This window comes from Bradysia coprophila, unplaced genomic scaffold, assembly GCF_014529535.1.
Source record: "Bradysia coprophila strain Holo2 unplaced genomic scaffold, BU_Bcop_v1 contig_324, whole genome shotgun sequence".
Lineage (NCBI taxonomy): Eukaryota > Metazoa > Arthropoda > Insecta > Diptera > Sciaridae > Bradysia > Bradysia coprophila.
The window spans coordinates 4,470,648-4,487,130 of record NW_023503584.1 but is presented as its reverse complement, the minus strand read 5'-3'; the positions used below and the strand labels follow the sequence as shown (position 1 = coordinate 4,487,130).

General features: G+C 38.5%; 1 protein-coding gene across 3 annotated transcripts; it reads right to left on the bottom strand.

Annotated features, from left to right (window-relative positions):
- Positions 1-1,477: 1,477 nt before the first annotated feature.
- LOC119079605 lies at positions 1,478-9,598 on the bottom strand. Of its 3 annotated transcripts, XR_005088195.1 has the most exons (8): positions 9,421-9,598; positions 6,963-9,359; positions 6,774-6,903; positions 6,537-6,667; positions 2,982-6,478; positions 2,069-2,931; positions 1,882-2,010; positions 1,478-1,796 (listed from the first exon to the last, which is right to left on the bottom strand). XR_005088195.1 is itself a non-coding variant. In XM_037187596.1 (7 exons), exons 1-7 carry the CDS (start codon positions 9,478-9,480, stop codon positions 1,575-1,577), a joined length of 7,479 nt encoding a protein of 2,492 aa, XP_037043491.1. In that variant the 5' UTR covers positions 9,481-9,598; the 3' UTR covers positions 1,478-1,574. The 3 variants fall into 3 exon arrangements, 2 of the variants coding, with proteins under 2 accessions (XP_037043491.1, XP_037043493.1); XM_037187596.1 differs by having other exon boundaries at positions 2,069-6,478; XM_037187598.1 differs by lacking the exons at positions 1,478-1,796; positions 1,882-2,010 and having other exon boundaries at positions 2,369-2,509; positions 2,718-6,478.
- Between the last annotated feature and the right edge of the window lie 6,885 nt (positions 9,599-16,483).

Here is a 16,483-nt window from a genome sequence, read left to right as displayed (position 1 = left end):
GACTCTTTGCCCAAAAATAACCTTTCACAGAAGGCAAGCACATCAGACTTGATATCAAATCTAAGATTTTCAAGAGATTTATTGCGAATCTACTACTTCATTATTTTGGACGTGTTTTTTCTATGAAGTGAGAGCTCGTCCAGGGTCTCATTATGGTTTTATGGTGTGTTATGGTGTGTTATGGTGTGTTATGGAGTGATATGGCAGATAGGAGTGCAGCTCAATTTTTCCCCGGCGCCAGTGGGCTTAGCCCATGTTAGCCATGATGGTAATCCAGCACTTAGTTTGTCGTTTATTACTGTAGTCTCCGTAATAGGTTAATTAAAGTTTCATGTTTTTCATTGAGTATGTCACTCGTGACGACTACTTTCATCTCTTTCTATCACATTTTCTTCGCACGCGTGACATACTTTATGAACAACCCCTGACATGATATGATTTGAAAGAAACTTGAGTTTAATTTAAGTCTAAACAAAAATATTGAAATGGTTTTGAGCTCTTGACTTTTGAATTATCTTAAGGTCAACACACATTAGCATCTAGTGTCATCGGGAATACGATATTTCTATTGTTTAAATCAGCTAAAATCGGTTAAAGCCTGTTTTAACAATAGAAATATCATATTCCCAACTGACACTAAATGCTAGTGTGTGTTGGCCTTTAGGCATATTCTTTCTGCAAAATTTTATTCTTTAGAAAGACGACAGACGACAACTTCAAAACCCTACCAACGGCCACGCAACTTGTAAAGGTATAAATATTAGCTGTATTGTAGTCGTGCTGTGTTATCACTCCAAACCTCAACAGAACCCATGCGGTCCCACAATGGAATAATTTTGCGGAACAACATTTGTGAACATCCCCTTCGAGGCTGTTTCACTTTGTATCAAATTTTATTCTTATTTCTTAATTAGTTCAAGATTAATTTACATTTCAGTGTCACGTTCAGCCCCATCAACGGAAAATTAACATAAATTTAACCTTTCCACATCAACTTGTTGTTAATAAAATCAGGAAGTTTAACTCAATCTTTAATCTTTGCCGTTATCTTAGATTTCTGTTTTCATTCTTTATTTAGTTGGAAATTTTTCTGAGATACGGGGGTAATGTGGATTGATGCCATAATGACAGGCTGCAAAGCTGACACATTGTGAGTTTAGTTTATAATTAGAAATTTTCCATTCGGCTTGAGGGTAGAAAAGAAATTGTGAACATTTACCCATGTGATGTGCAAAATAATGTGTGTGTGTTTGGTGGGCTGGAAACCGTTGATGATAGATCTGTTATTATAGAGCGAAAACACACAAGCCGTTTTGCGATGCTGAAGTCGACAATTATGCTGCATTTTCCTTTGTTCAACGTAAGCTACAAATCGAACTACAATGGCAAACACAGCATTATTGTCGACCTCAGCATCGCAAAACGGTTTTTTTTTGCAGATCGTTTTAGTAGATGGAAAAGATTGAAAAACCAGACACTGATTGTAAAATACAATTTAATCATCGACAAACTTTCATATTTAGAACAACGAATCTTCTTTTTGCAAAAGAATTTTTTTCCCTGATTTTTCGAACTCATTTCATTTCACAAGTCAACTCAACATTAACACCACAATAGCCACATGCTTTCGCTTCGATGAAACGAATCTCCTTCTTCATCGTAGCCACCAAAAAGGATCTGTTACATTCAAACGGATTACCGACCGGTAATTGAATTGCCGTAAGCTTTGAGATGACGGAAGGCAATTCGAAACTGGTAAACTTGACAAATCCTTGAATGCCACGGTACACAAAAATCTGGATAAACAAACGAAAAATGATCGGGAATTGTAGACTTAAATCGCTTAAATCAAAGAAAAACCCTTTTAAAGAATTGACAAACCTGAACTTCGGCATCATTTTCAACGAAAGCTAAAATGGTGTCATCTCGTACGTTTAAGACGGTCAAACTTTTCGGGCGATGGCAGACTAACGTCTGGAATAGATTGCCTTCGATGATGTCTTCGTAGATCTGGAACGATAGGGTCGGTCATACTGTGACTCACACCAAAGAAAATTGTTCGTCTTACCCGAATCAAATCGTGTTTCCCTTGGATGGTATGTTCTCTCAACGAAGACACGGCGACCAAGTGCTTTGCATTTTCGCCCACAGTAATTGCTACAATTTCTTCAGCTGGATGGTTCGGGAAATTTAGGTTTTCAGCGGTTGCAATGCCTTCACTGGAAATTTCTTTCGAAATTTGTGCTTCTTCTTCGCCAACATTCTCTTGACTGAATTGCTCTTCATTGACAGCTGCGGGATCTATTAGCTTTTCCGTAGGTGCACTAGTCGTATCTGTGACCAAATTAGTGGCTGTTCCGTCGGTTTCATTCAAAATAGGGGATTGTGGGGCATGCAAACCCGTTCCATTTGTTGCATAGAAAACTTGTGGAATTTTTGGTAAATTTGTGTTTTCCTGGCCACCTGAATAATTTCCCATTTTTCTGTAATGATCACCGCCTATCAAAGGTTTCACTTTGAACATATGATGGAATTTCGCCTGACTCTTCTTTGCAGTGTCTTTGAAGTTCACAACAGCATCAATAACCTTGTCAGCTAATTTGATGGTTTTCGCTTCGATGTCGCCAAACATATCTCTCGTCGATGACGGCTCACTGGTATTTGTGTGAGTCAATATCGCATCCGATTCGGTTTCACTTCCATTCTTCAACGACATACCGACCAAGCTATCGTCGAAATCAATATCTTCGGCTGCTGTTTCAACGTCGATTAGAGAGTCGATTAACTGGTCCGCTATTTCGATGGTAACCTTTTCAATGTCGCCAAATGCATCCCGTGCGGACGAATTCAATGGTTTGTTATCGTTTACTGAGTTACTGTTCGCGGCTGGCAGTAATGGTGGCCTATCACTGTTCGCGGACTCCTGATTTTGAGTTGACATCTGCACGACTTTACCATTTTGGAATGGCTCGTTTTCGTTTCCAGGTCGATTCATTTTAATTGCTAGCAATTGATCGGCATTACTGTTCGAAGATTTAACGCTTTCAGCGGATGACTGTACGATTTTAGGATTTTGAAGTGGTCCACTATCGGCTGTAGAGTTCTCGTTCTCGTTTCTGGGTTGACTTTTCTGTGTCATGAGCATCTGCTGCAGATATCCAGTGGACGATTGGCCGTTTTTAGTGAATGACTGTACAAATTTGGGATACTGCAGTTGACCATTTTCAGGAGGGATGGCTTTAAGTTTGAACGGCGATTTACCGAGTAGTGTATTAGTCATATTAACATCACTCAACAGTCGATTTTGAGTAGCGACGTCCACTTGTTTGTACGGACCAATATTAACGAGAGCCTTCAAGGTTGCTTGGTGCCACAATTTACACTTAGCCGTGGCATTCTCCACTGTTTCATCCAAGAATGGACAGCGCACAAATCGTTTCAACTCCACTGCATCGTTTAATGGACGAGTTGATCTTTGCTTTCGATGGTCGGTGGCTGTTGCATACGATAAACTGGAAAGTTGTTTACCATCACTCAATGCGATGCCAAGATTGGCATTTTCAGGCAGAAAACGGAAAGGTTGGTCTCCCACGGGTAGATGCCATTGTTCGACCAAATTACTTTGTAAATCAAATTCGTTGACGACACCAGCATCTTTGGTCATCGCTAGAAACCGTTGAGGATGGAGTTTGCTACTGTGCAACAGAGCAAACTTGCTCGAGTCGGCTATTTTGGACACATGTAATAAGGAAGTGCCGTCAAATTTCCAGATATTTAATCCTGATGTTGGACAGTTTGAATAATCGGTTTCGGTGTTGCTAATCAAGTGCAGCAAATTCGTTTCATCGGTCATATCCAACCAGGCGTCGACATTTCCAGTTTCGGTTTCGAAGATTTTTTCATAATTTTCCGTATTCCTGTTCCAAGCGTACAAAACGGTTAGACATGCTAGATTTATGACGGCGTAGCTCTGATCGTTGGCTACGAAAAAGTGCACCGAATTCAATACCGAATGCACTCGCAACGAAAACGATTCCTCGAAATACGTTAAGAAATATGGAAGCGTGCGCGTTTGGTGGATTAAATTTTCCATTTTGTGACAGTTTTCAATGTAGCCTTGACGAAAGATCTCGAAATTATTCAATACATTCGACTGGTAAGCACCTATTTGACCAGCCAGTTGATCAATCCGGATTCCATTTAATATTCCGGCACCTGTAACTGGTCCACGGATTATTCCCTCTGTGACGGTCCACTTTCCTCGAACTATCTGATTCTCACGCTGAGATTTCCATAATGCATTCGCATACCAGTAATCGAAATCGATGCCGGATATTGTGTCTTTGGTGTTGAGGTTTCTAGCGGTTATCGATCGGAACGATAATGGACCATAAATACGCAGATCTTCGTGTAGCGTGGCAATGTTGTTCAGATTTTTTCCATTGATTGTGTCCACAGTTTGAAGCACGCTGAGTACACGAGCAGTTTGTAGGGTTGTCGGGGCTGTGATGTAATTGTCACCAGTTACCAACACCGAATTGTCACGCAACGTTTTCATATCGTAACCATTCACCAAACCATCGACGTTGATTTTGCTCAACGAAACCGTATCGGACTGTACGGAGTTCTCGAAAGTCTGATCCGAGTTCAGTGTGAAAATCGTTGCCATTGGATTGCCGTTCACAAATTGAACCTCAACATTATTCGTTCGCAATGTTTCAGCTGGAAAGATGAGCTGCTGAAAGACTTTCACTGGTTCATTGGTGCTGAGCGCATTTTCTTTCCATTCAGCTATTTTGCATTCCATCAGTGTGTGAGATAGAATACTACCGGAAGCCTGTATATGTGAAGCGGTCACGTCATTGTCGAACGCAACATCACCAAAGATAACGGCTCTCTCGTTTACATCGTTTATGACCAAATTTTCGAACAGTAAAGGAATGTCCACCGTATCGAATGCGGCCGCTTGCAGATGGTTCATGAAAATTACGGAATTTTGGAACAACTTCGTACCGGTTACGGGTCCGGCATGATTTTTTCGAATGACAAGCGCTAGAAAATCGGTTATGTTTTCCACAGCATTCAGACCGTGTTGGATGTGTAGATGGTTTATGTTTGTTGGAGCGGTAAAGCGAACGTTGTTCTTTAATATGTGGCTACCTCGTTCAGCGTCGAATTGATAGTTGTACTCGATATTACGCCAATTAACCGAATTCGCATAGCCTTGAAGATTCATATGCTCAACGAATAGATCTCCGAAAATATTAACCGAACCGGTAAACGAAGCCGTGGGACTTTTCGTCCAAATTCGTTCGATTGGAATTCCATTCACCGTGGCAATTTGAATGTCCTGGTCGACATGAAATTCATTTTGGAATACTTTTCTACCGACGAATTCGATATTCTCATCCGTTTTGACGACAAGGCCATCGATGAAATTCTGGAAAATTTCGTTGTTCACATTGTTGACGATGATGCCTTGGCTAATTTCAAATGCATCCAGAAATTGCAGTTCTCCAACGACAATATTCGGTCGATTCAACCAAATGGCATTGTCTTTGATCGAATTGAAATCGTGCCCGTTTATTGTCTGAACCGATACATTGCCATCGACAATCAAATTCGTCACTTTGACATCAGTGGACGACAAAAATTCCAGTAAATTTGTGACGTGGCTTATGTGCTTCGTCAAGTCCATTATGTTGACGCCATTTACGTATTCAGCAACGATGTCACCCTCGATTAACACATTTTCGATGAAGTACGACGACGTAATATCCTGAGCTCGACTTCTGCTCAATCGAACTGCATCGAATTCAGCTAGGCTTAATCCATTGATCACCCCGTTGCCGTTAACGTCACCGTCAATTACAGCATCATTTATGATCGCTGAGTTGACGATGAAATTCCCATCGATTACCAAAGATTCATCTACTACGATCATATCGTTCGTGGACAGCCCATTGAAGGAACTTTGGATTTCAACGACCTCAGCGACAAAATTGATTTCATCCGCACCGTCGAATATTAGCTCGGCCTCTGTATATTGCTCGCCTGTCAATTTTATCGAATTACGGTCGAGTTCGGTGACATTGATGAAGCCGAACAGCCCATTGGTGTACAGCTCTCGAAACATCACGTTGCCAACAAGCTTATCAAAGTGGATGTCTTGTACTGTATCAGCGGTCATGTAATTGTCCACCGGGATGTTATTCATCAAATTCGATGTTAACTCAACCACCGATTCCACGGACTCAAACGTTTTGAACGACGAAATGGTTGCTTTCGGACTGGACTTGTACACAACATCCGCAAAGATATCGTCCAAAATGACACCGTTACAGTAGTTGGATATGATAATCGGTCCCTGAACTTGAAGGTTTTGAAATAGGCAGTCCGATAAGATGATATTCGATTCTTGGAGACTAAGATTCGGTTTGAATTCATCTAAATGTTTGCCGTTGATAGTGCCGTTCACCTAAGTGGTAGAAATTCAGTTGAAAATTTTTGATTTTAGCGGATTTTGAGTGACTCACGTCCAAGTTTTCGGTCACTTCCAATTGTGTGAAAGTGGTTAAGCCTCTAATATGCTGCGTTTCACCTAACGTTATAGTTTCTTGAGTGTACACTCCATCAACGGGTCCGCTCGTATCTACAGAGTCAGCGGCTGAAAGGGAAATTCAATAGAAAATCAGAATGTGATTGGAATCTTGTTGAATTTTCGATGCACAGATCTTGTGACGTATTTTCAAACAATAAATTCAGTTGCTCACTTATTGTTCCTTTGAAGATTTTCTGACCCGTAACACTGCTAATGTCCAAGCCACGCATCCACAAGAATTCTTCCAGAAATGAAATTTGATTCAAGTAACCCACTTCAATAGGTTCCATTGCCAAAACATCCTGAAAATTGACCAAAGTTTGAAAACGAGTACAATTAGATCCACAGTGGTAACACGTACCCCATTCACTACTAAAAGTGGCATAAAATTCGGTAAATTTTTCATGACTATTTGATGCAAGAAATCTTGCCATATCACGCCATTTATCGAATCAACGATCAAATCACCAGTCAACTGCACATTGTCAGCCGGTATCAATTTGTCCAGTGACCGCTGATCCTCCAAACTTTCACCAACCCTGTCCATGTCATCTGGTGCAATTTCTACTTCATTTAAAACGTCCAGGTTGCCCTCCACAATCAACGAATCGACAGCATTCAGAATTCCATCGTGGATGAATATTATGTCGTTGACTGGAATGTCATTGATGTAATCGACCTGGACGTGCTTCACATTAAGTTCATCGAAGTAGATGCGGCCATCGTTGCTACCTTCAGTTCTTTTCACACGGCGTTCACCTTTGATTACACGTGCAGTGTTGATGTCAAATTTGCCATTCGGTGCGACTTGTACGACATGGATCGGTGAGTCAGACGTATGTTCAACGGTATTAGTTTCTGTGAATTCGTTTTGCAGACGGTCGACATCGCTTTGAAGCTCATGCACAATTTTTGACAAGTCGACAATATTCACATTAGACATATCTTTGGTCCACTTTTCATTTCCGAAAAAGAAATTTTCCGCAATTTTCCACGTAGCACCGTCATTGACAGACAGACTACCCGCAGTCACCATCGATAAATTCCACATGGCACTGACATCGTTTCGATCAGCATTGAGTCCATGTGATAGTGCATCGGCACCCATTGACATAATGTCATTCTGATAGTTTGTCGTCGCTTCAATAGACTTGGAAAATATCTGGAAATCTTTAGTGACCGTTGAGCTAGGACTATCGAAAGACTTCAACTGAAATGTTAACCGGAACATCGACGAAGGAGCTTCAACCCTTGGCACAATCAAGGAAATACTATTTCCATCCTGAATGATCGACAGTCCATCGATACCGCTATCACGATCATAATCCAACAAACAAGTCATGCCAAAATCCAATATTTCATTACCAATTCGACATGGAACCGATAGGGATACGTCGAACGATTCACCATTCCAAATCAAAGCTTCCACCACTGCCACCGTATGCGTTCCCATCATGATACGATGTTGAACGAGTAAAATCAAATCGTCCCGATAAGTGCGTGCTGGTATGGGAAAAAATGCTTCAACCAATCCCCAGGACCGTGACAATATGGTCTGCGCAACGAAACTGCCACGATGATAGCGAAATATTTTCGGTTCGAGTCCGGTCGTTGCCAGATATGAAAACCCTCCCATTTGGAAGCCGGAAATCCGTTGCACACTATTCGCTTCGATAGACGAGAAGTATTCGAATGACTGAGAATCTGCGTGCTGATCACTTTTAAATAGGTCGACGGTGTTGCTTTGAGCGAAACACAAGATCAGATCACGGTAAGTGTTAATGATTGCGACACTTTTGCACGGATGATTCAATGGAATTTTCTGGACTAGCCAGGTGTTACGTGACTGTAAATCAAATTTGTACATGTCCGCTGATACTCCAGAATTTTGTCCAAACGGAGAGTTTACCATCAATAGCATATGCGATGACTCATGCTTGAAATGGATAAGCGAATCAAGCTTGGTGTGAATGGTCCACTGCCACACAACGTCCCATCCGCTTAAATCATTTCTGGTCGATACAAATAGTAACTGGCCTTCCATTTCCACTATGACAATGCTGTGAACTGACTTCGATGTTTGATTCCAATGCTCATAATTTGTGAAACAACGAATGCCAATTTTCAGATCCAATTCTTCGACCAATTCGTACGTTCCGCTCTGATCTACTCTAATGAGTACCAACGAACTGTTACTGATGCCAATCAGTCCGTTTACATTGTTTGTCCTGCTTTCGATTGTGATCCACGATCGAACATTTTCACCGTACGCAAAGTTTAAATCTTCTTCGACGGAGATCAACTCCAACTGTTCCCGTTGCACCTTTTTCTGCGAAATAGTAAACGGTTTGCTCTCCAGCCTCGACATTATTACACTGTCGATCACATTACTCTGAATGGCACCAGCTTCCTTATTCGATACATTAGCAGTACCACTCACATCCGTTGCATCAGCCACAGTTCCCATTCCTAACTCTTCAGTTTTATCGATATTACTGCTGCCAACATTTTTACCAGACTTTGTTCCTAACAAATTGGCAAACCACTGAAAGGGTTTCGGCGATGTCATCGGTGAATCACCTCCAACGAAATAAGCATTGTTACGGACGGCAGTATTTATGATATTCCGTAGATTCAACGTTTCAGCTAGCTGTTGATGTGTTGGCGGTAAGATTTCGTTGGGATCGGTTTTTTTGATGTCATTCGCATCATCCTTCGGATCGTAGAATGGGTTCACGATGACACCACTACTTTTCGGCTGCATAAAAGTTAGGTTATGATCGCGTTCTTTGTAATTGTCCATGAAAAAATGTAATTACCACACGAAGATCAGCAACAACTAGTGAAATGAGACAGGAAAACCATATGCGATTGAGCATGTTGTGGTTCTATGACTTTTATTTAAGAAAAATGTCCAAGAATGTAGCAACGTTTGGTTATTTTTTTTATAGCACTGGTGTAAACGAATCGCAGATTGGTAACTGCAAGCAATGTCTTTTGACAGATGCAACGAAGAAAATAATCATTTATCATCAATAGAATACAGAGAGTTACACTCTATGGTAGAATACGCAGAATGGCGCTGCTGGCTCTCTACTCTTTTTACTCGAAAATGAAAAGTAAAATCAGACGACAGTCAGAAAAGAGATGTACCAGGAAATGAATGAACCCTTAAGAGTGCGGCTAGAACAATTTCGAGTTACCTTTGCCCTTAACACTAGCTATCATATTATAGCTGAGTCAGCTCTTATTAATTTCACAGCAACGTAAAAAAGGAAGCATCAGTTAATCAGCCGATTTATTATTCTGTTATGAAAGATATAATAGTATATGGCATCATAAATAAATAAATATTGTATGCACCACTGCATCACTATCGTACCATAACCACTCATCTATTTTCACTCTTCATCCTCATATCGTAGTCATAAAGGTAACCCTTGAACTGAGGTGATGAGAAAAATGCTATTTGACGACTTGATAGCGAAATCTTGAAATGTTGGCTGTGTTTCAAAATGGAAGAAAATGTGCTGAAAAATTCGGAAATAGGAGAAGATATATCGTCACTGACAACGTCCCATAGATACGTAACGTAAAAATGCGCTCCAGAATTTGAATTTTCGATGATTCGATAGTCACCAATAAATAAAAAATAAATTACTTAGTCTTGATTTCCACTTACGAAAAAAGCACTACGTTTCCTTTCCGTTTACACTTTAAAAAACAGACTTAGCTATAGCCGTTAGAGGAAAGTTACCACAAAAATATGTGGAAATCAGCTTTAACCGACTCCAGATACACGTAATTAATGTAAAAATTGCTTCAAATAACTTAAACCACTTATTTATGAAGAATAGATAACAATTCCACTAATTCTAAAGAACTTGAAGATAGATGATAAATTGAAAATTTCGTACCTTGCAGCAAACAAAATGTCGTAACAGATACTTGTTGTGAGACTGGTACAGCAAGTTTGGTATCGTTGTAAAGCTTAGACTGCAGGTTGATCAGGCATTATTGTTTTGTTGCACGATACCTGTCTACCTGTGTATTACAGAGGAGTCCAAGTTACGCCGCGGATGGTGAAAATAAAATTTTTCAAATATTGTACAATTCAGGACATAACACGATTTAAAAATGTCGAAATTTTTCTGGCTGTGGCTACGTGGTCAGGTTGTCGAGGGAAGCCATTTTAACAGGAATTAGTTTAGAAGTAGTCCCTCTATCCGTTAATATAACAATAGGTATTCAAATTGACTCGTCAGTCCCGCACGGCCATGAGTGCCGGTTCTCCGAAACAACTGGATGGATCCGCGAACTGAATGTGAAAAAAAACAGAGGTGGTATAGCGACTCTATTTAAGTTTTGTTCAACCCCAACCGTGTATAGATTATGGATGCCCTCCGAAAGTCATAAGAGTGCGAAAAAATCAACATCGGGTGTAGGCTGCAAACAACACACTCCAAGAACAGGCAAAGGAACAGATTTTATTAACTGTTATTTGGCCTCTTGTACGGAACGCTTATACCAACATAAAAACTGAATTTATATGAAAACTTTAGACTACTGCGACTACTGCGTTGTGAAGGCCCCTTTTAAATTTAAATTATGTTTTTTTGCATGTTCTCACTCCATAAGTTGTTACAAAGCAAAGCGTCAGATTCACCCCTAATGTTCATATCGAAACGAATTTAAATTCGGCATTTTACAACGGCTTTTATTATTCATATATGGTTGAATTTCAAAGCTATTAAAATTTGCAATTTAAAATTTATTAAAAAATTCGACTAATCAAAATAATATCTCGAAATTCATTTGTTTTTTTTTTTTTGATTGGACTGACACCCAAAGACTGTGGCAAATGATGTTTGACCAACGAATTTAAATGATTTACATTTTTTGATTTTTGTCACGATTTCATTATGCAAATTGCAGTTACGTTGGATTTTAGAGCCTGTTGGCGATGAATCACTGAAATATTGGAAGTTTTTGAATAGAAAATTAAAAGTTGACTTTTTTGGCTACATAGTGGTTATATTTGGCAAATAACTAACATTATAATCAAGTTCTAAAGAAAACAAAGTGACATGACGGTTCAGGTGAGAAAATTTATATTTTCATGCTTCGGGGACGAAAATGAGGTGATTTTTTTTCTCACGTTTTGAAGTATATTCCAAGGCTGTATACTTTGGGGAGGTCACGCAGATGCCGATACGCGGGTTACATACCATGTTTCATACAAAAAATTCATCACGCCATACAAATTCAATTTTGGTGAATTTGTTTGTATGGAAAAGGTGTGTTCCCGCGTATCTAATAAAATGTCGATCTGCGTGACCTCCCCAAAGTATACAGCCTTGGTATATTCGGCCAAGAGACATACGTAAATAACTATTTACACACACGCGAGAGAATGAGAAATTTATCGCCTGAGTATACATTACCGGACAAACGAAACGCTTAGTGTAGAAAATAACTATTGTGTCGAAGATTTTACGATAGCTCAGGGAGGAACTTAACAGAACGTATACTTTTGATCAGTGCGTATTGTTTAACTTATGCATTTAAACCTCATTTAGCTGCATTGTTGCCTCTTAAATGGACAGTTTGCAAGCAGAAAAACGCAAGACTTTTATTGCAAACAAACACTCACCGCAAGTGTGTTCAGCAATCAGGAAGGTATAATGTGGCTTCGTTATTTGCACAAAATAATATACAATTTAAATTCGAAAACATATTTCAGTGACAGTGTAACAACAAAATTGAATAAATTTTGCAATTTGTCGGTTTTAATTAAAACTTTACCATTCAAGTTGATTATCAATTTATTTATAAGCAGCAAACCATGAAATTGATTTTAAAAAAAGCGAGGGGGTCGCGCCTACCTACGGTATGGTGATGTCACAAAGAGTAGAAAATATACATTTGCTCTGCCATATTCATGGAGAGATAGTAGACATAGTGAGTGCAATTACCGAAAAATATCGGGTAATGCTTAGTTTCCTCTTATCAAAAAAGTACTCCGTGTGAGACACAAAATTGAATTTTGTCAATTTTTCCTTTGTTTATTTGACAGCTGGCTCTCTCACGGCTCTCTCACGGAGTACTTTTTGTTGAGTGGAATGGACACTTAAGACTACAGTTTTGCACATCAGAAAGTATCGTCATATTATAAATTTCTTATTTCTCTCATTTTGTTTACTTCTCCCATTGTGCTTACTTTTCTCATTGTGCACTAATGTTGATGTGATCTCTGTATGAGTTCATTGGCTCATCTTAAAATCGTAATAGACGAAGGTTCCAAACAATGGTCATCAATTTACTGCTTCTTTTGCATGCTCATGACTTTATATCATATCAAGAAAGAATGCAACGCACCAGTCTAACGCGTTGAGCTATGATAAATATAGCGGCTAAATAAAATTTAAAATTCGTTTAACGATATGTAGGGAGGCTACTATTTTTCATAATCATACTAGTTAAGTGTCGTTCCGTGAGGAATCTAGTAGATACTCTGAGATTATGGGCAAATATTTGTTAAGTTAACCTTCTTAAAAACGGCCAAATTTTCGGTATGGCATTACATTATAAACGGCTAAGTATCATAGAGAACGTCAGATTTTCTAAACGTTAAATCCAAAACCGAACGCCCGATATAGCAACGGAGACAAGCAGGAGCGGTTCATTGAAAGTCAAATCCGCCACTACTGCCTGTGTCTTTACTATGTCGTGTGTCTACGTAATACTATTCTGAATCCTGCATTTAAATATATATTTCACACAAAACACAGCAACGTATTTTTTACGATTCTATGCCTTCGCTCCAAACAAATTGTAATTAATTCCAATGAATTTTTAATCCGTCCAGGCGGCCCGGATTATATACCTCCCTCAATAAATTTCTCCAGAAGTGAAATCAATATATATATCTGTACATAAGACCTTCAACTTGTTTGCATTTTACTTTGAAATTCGCTGATAATCTACCTTAATCAAAATGTATTAGGTAGTCGAATAAATTATGCGAAACGATTAACAATTTAAAGTTAGACGTTGAATGAATTCAGTTTTGTATAAATATAGGAAAATGTGCAATGTAATGCTTTGACAAGAAAATGGAGCGAAAGGAGTATTTAAAATTTTAAAATTAGGGTAGGTAAAGTAGGTAAAAAAAATCGTTAAAATGGTCCCACGTCAGTTAGTGTGGACGTGACGTATTTTTTTATTCGTTACACAGACGGCAAGCATATGAAACTCGTGATCGATTAATTGTCGAATCTATTACTTCTTTTGAAGTAATGGTAATGGAAGTAATGATACTGCCACGTCGGCGAGTCGATCTTTTGACTGTTTTGGAATTTAAAAATAATAATCGTTGGTACACGTTTTTGATCACGTTGGAATGTTTTGAGAAAATAATGAAGGTCTGGGCGACGATTTTCGTGAATTTAAGAATTCGTAAACCTTTAAACAATAAAACGGAGCATGAAAGGCGTAAGAGGAAATCAAGAATTAAATTCAAGAGAATCAGTTCTTATGGGATTTTATTCACGCAACTCGCAATTCGATTGATCTCTATTTATCAAAAAGTACATTATACTTCTGTAAATTGTCAAAGTGTCATTCGCATATCTTGTTGTCTTGTTTTCGCTTATGAGATAAAAAAGAATATGCACATATGACAAGCCGTCTCGGCAAGCCTCGACCGCTTTGTCATACGTGCATAATATTTATTTTTCAATTTTTGCTTTGTTTATTTGGCAGTTCTCTCTACCGGTTCTCACACTCAGTACTTTATGTTGAGTGGAAGCCATACGAACGCTTGAGAATCGAGGCCCTCAGTTCTTATGGGATTTTTTACACTCAACTGTCAAGGTACGAATATTTTGAGTTACGAAAATACGAGAATCGACGCCCTGAGTTATTTTTATTAAAAATTGCACTAAAAAGGTCATAAATGCCTGGATGTTTCGTACAGCGTTGTAATAGAAAAACAATAGAGAAGTAATACACGTCATTGTACCCAAGGCTCTAAAGTTTGGGGATACGAAAGGGAAACAACAATGTAAAATCTTGTCCCACCGTTATTATTCGCCTTTATTCGTTCATTATTCGCCTAACACTGTCCCACCATTCGCTCGTGTTGTTTCCCCCTCTCGCAGATAGCCATTTTATTAGATACTCGGGCGGGAAAACACCATTTCTGATGATTTTACATATAGAAAAATTCATCACATCATATCCAACCATACGAAATAAAACTAAAAATTTAATCTATCGTACTGTTTTCATGTAACTAGAATTTTATGGAAAGTTTTTCTTTTCAACTTACCAAGAAACGTTTTAACTATTCACAATTACAAATTTATTTTACAGCTTCTCAACTTTAACCGTTCGTTGCTGCAAAATATAGTTTAAGCTCGATATACTTTATAAAGTATGTTGAGACAATAGTATATAATGATGTGGCGGCACCTAAGACACAACAATGTGTTTCTCTAATGTTTCATTATTATATTTGCTAGAAAATTCATGTATGCGCGCCACGACGCAGCTATTTTTGTTGTTCACAATATGTGTCAGAAACAACTTACACGATATCATGGTTACATATGTGAAATTTTACATTAATATTTATAGAAAATAATAACCATGAATAATTTATGACTTAAAGTGCATATAATGGGTATACCGTCGGATAATATGCGAATACGGGTGGAAACTTTAACATTAAATTTCTAAGTCTGTGCATTAAAGAACCTTAGAGATTGTTTTTGTTGTAGAAATGAAGTGCCAACAAAATGGTGGTCAACAGAGGTTTCGGGGACTTTGACCAAGGCAGCTCCAAATTTTGTAAACAATCGATGTGATATTGCTAGAAAGCTGCCTTGCGTTGACATATAAAAAGTGTTGTGAAAGTGAAAACATTCCATTTTTTAATGCAAAATTTGTCAACAGTCAAAGTCAAACCCTGGATCATCTACTATATTTCCTGAACCAAAACCGTTTATGTAGTTGTAAGTTGTAATATATATTACACACTTGTCACGAAGAAGTCGAGGCTTGCCGAGACTGATAGTGACAAGTGTGTACTCTATTTTATCACATAAGCGAAAACAACAACATAGAACTGAAGTGTAATTTTTGAATTATTGTTCTAGTTAAGTAATTTTGACATCCGAACACCGCACGTATGGTGATAATAGTATATTACTTCCGAGGTTCCAAGTTGTGTATTTGATAAGTAGGGTGTTACAGCCCGACCCGAAGGGGAGGGCTGTATTCCCCACTTGTCAAATAACAACTTGGAACCTCGTAAGTACAATGCTTTACGTGATTAGGCAATGTAAATGAAAATGAAACATGCCATAACACGTAAAATCCATTACATAACTCGGGATAAAAATGAGAAGTCTAGCTTTCGTGTGTTTATTGAACTCGACTTCGCCTCGGATCAACCAAATTCACACGAAAACACCACTTTTTAAATATTTTTATCCCTAGTTATGTATTTTACATTATTTACATTATTATCAGTTATGTATTGACAGTCGTCAGAAAGTACTGTATGAGTTTATATCAGTAATTGAATTATGTATGAATAGGAGAACGATGTTTTGGAAACTAAGAAGAAATGTAATAGAGTTTTCCCATATTTTAGTATATTCTGTCATAAAATTACTGCTGTCACTGCGCTGATTTTCATGAAAACCAACTTGATATGGTGACATTTGTTCTGTAATGACAAATGTGAAGTTGGTTCACATGAAAATAAGCCGCATAGAATGAAGCACTATGAAAAAAATGTGGCGCCTTTACAGGCCAACCCACTCATCCCATAGAGCTGCGTTAAACTTTGTCATGCATTTATGCTCTTAGTCA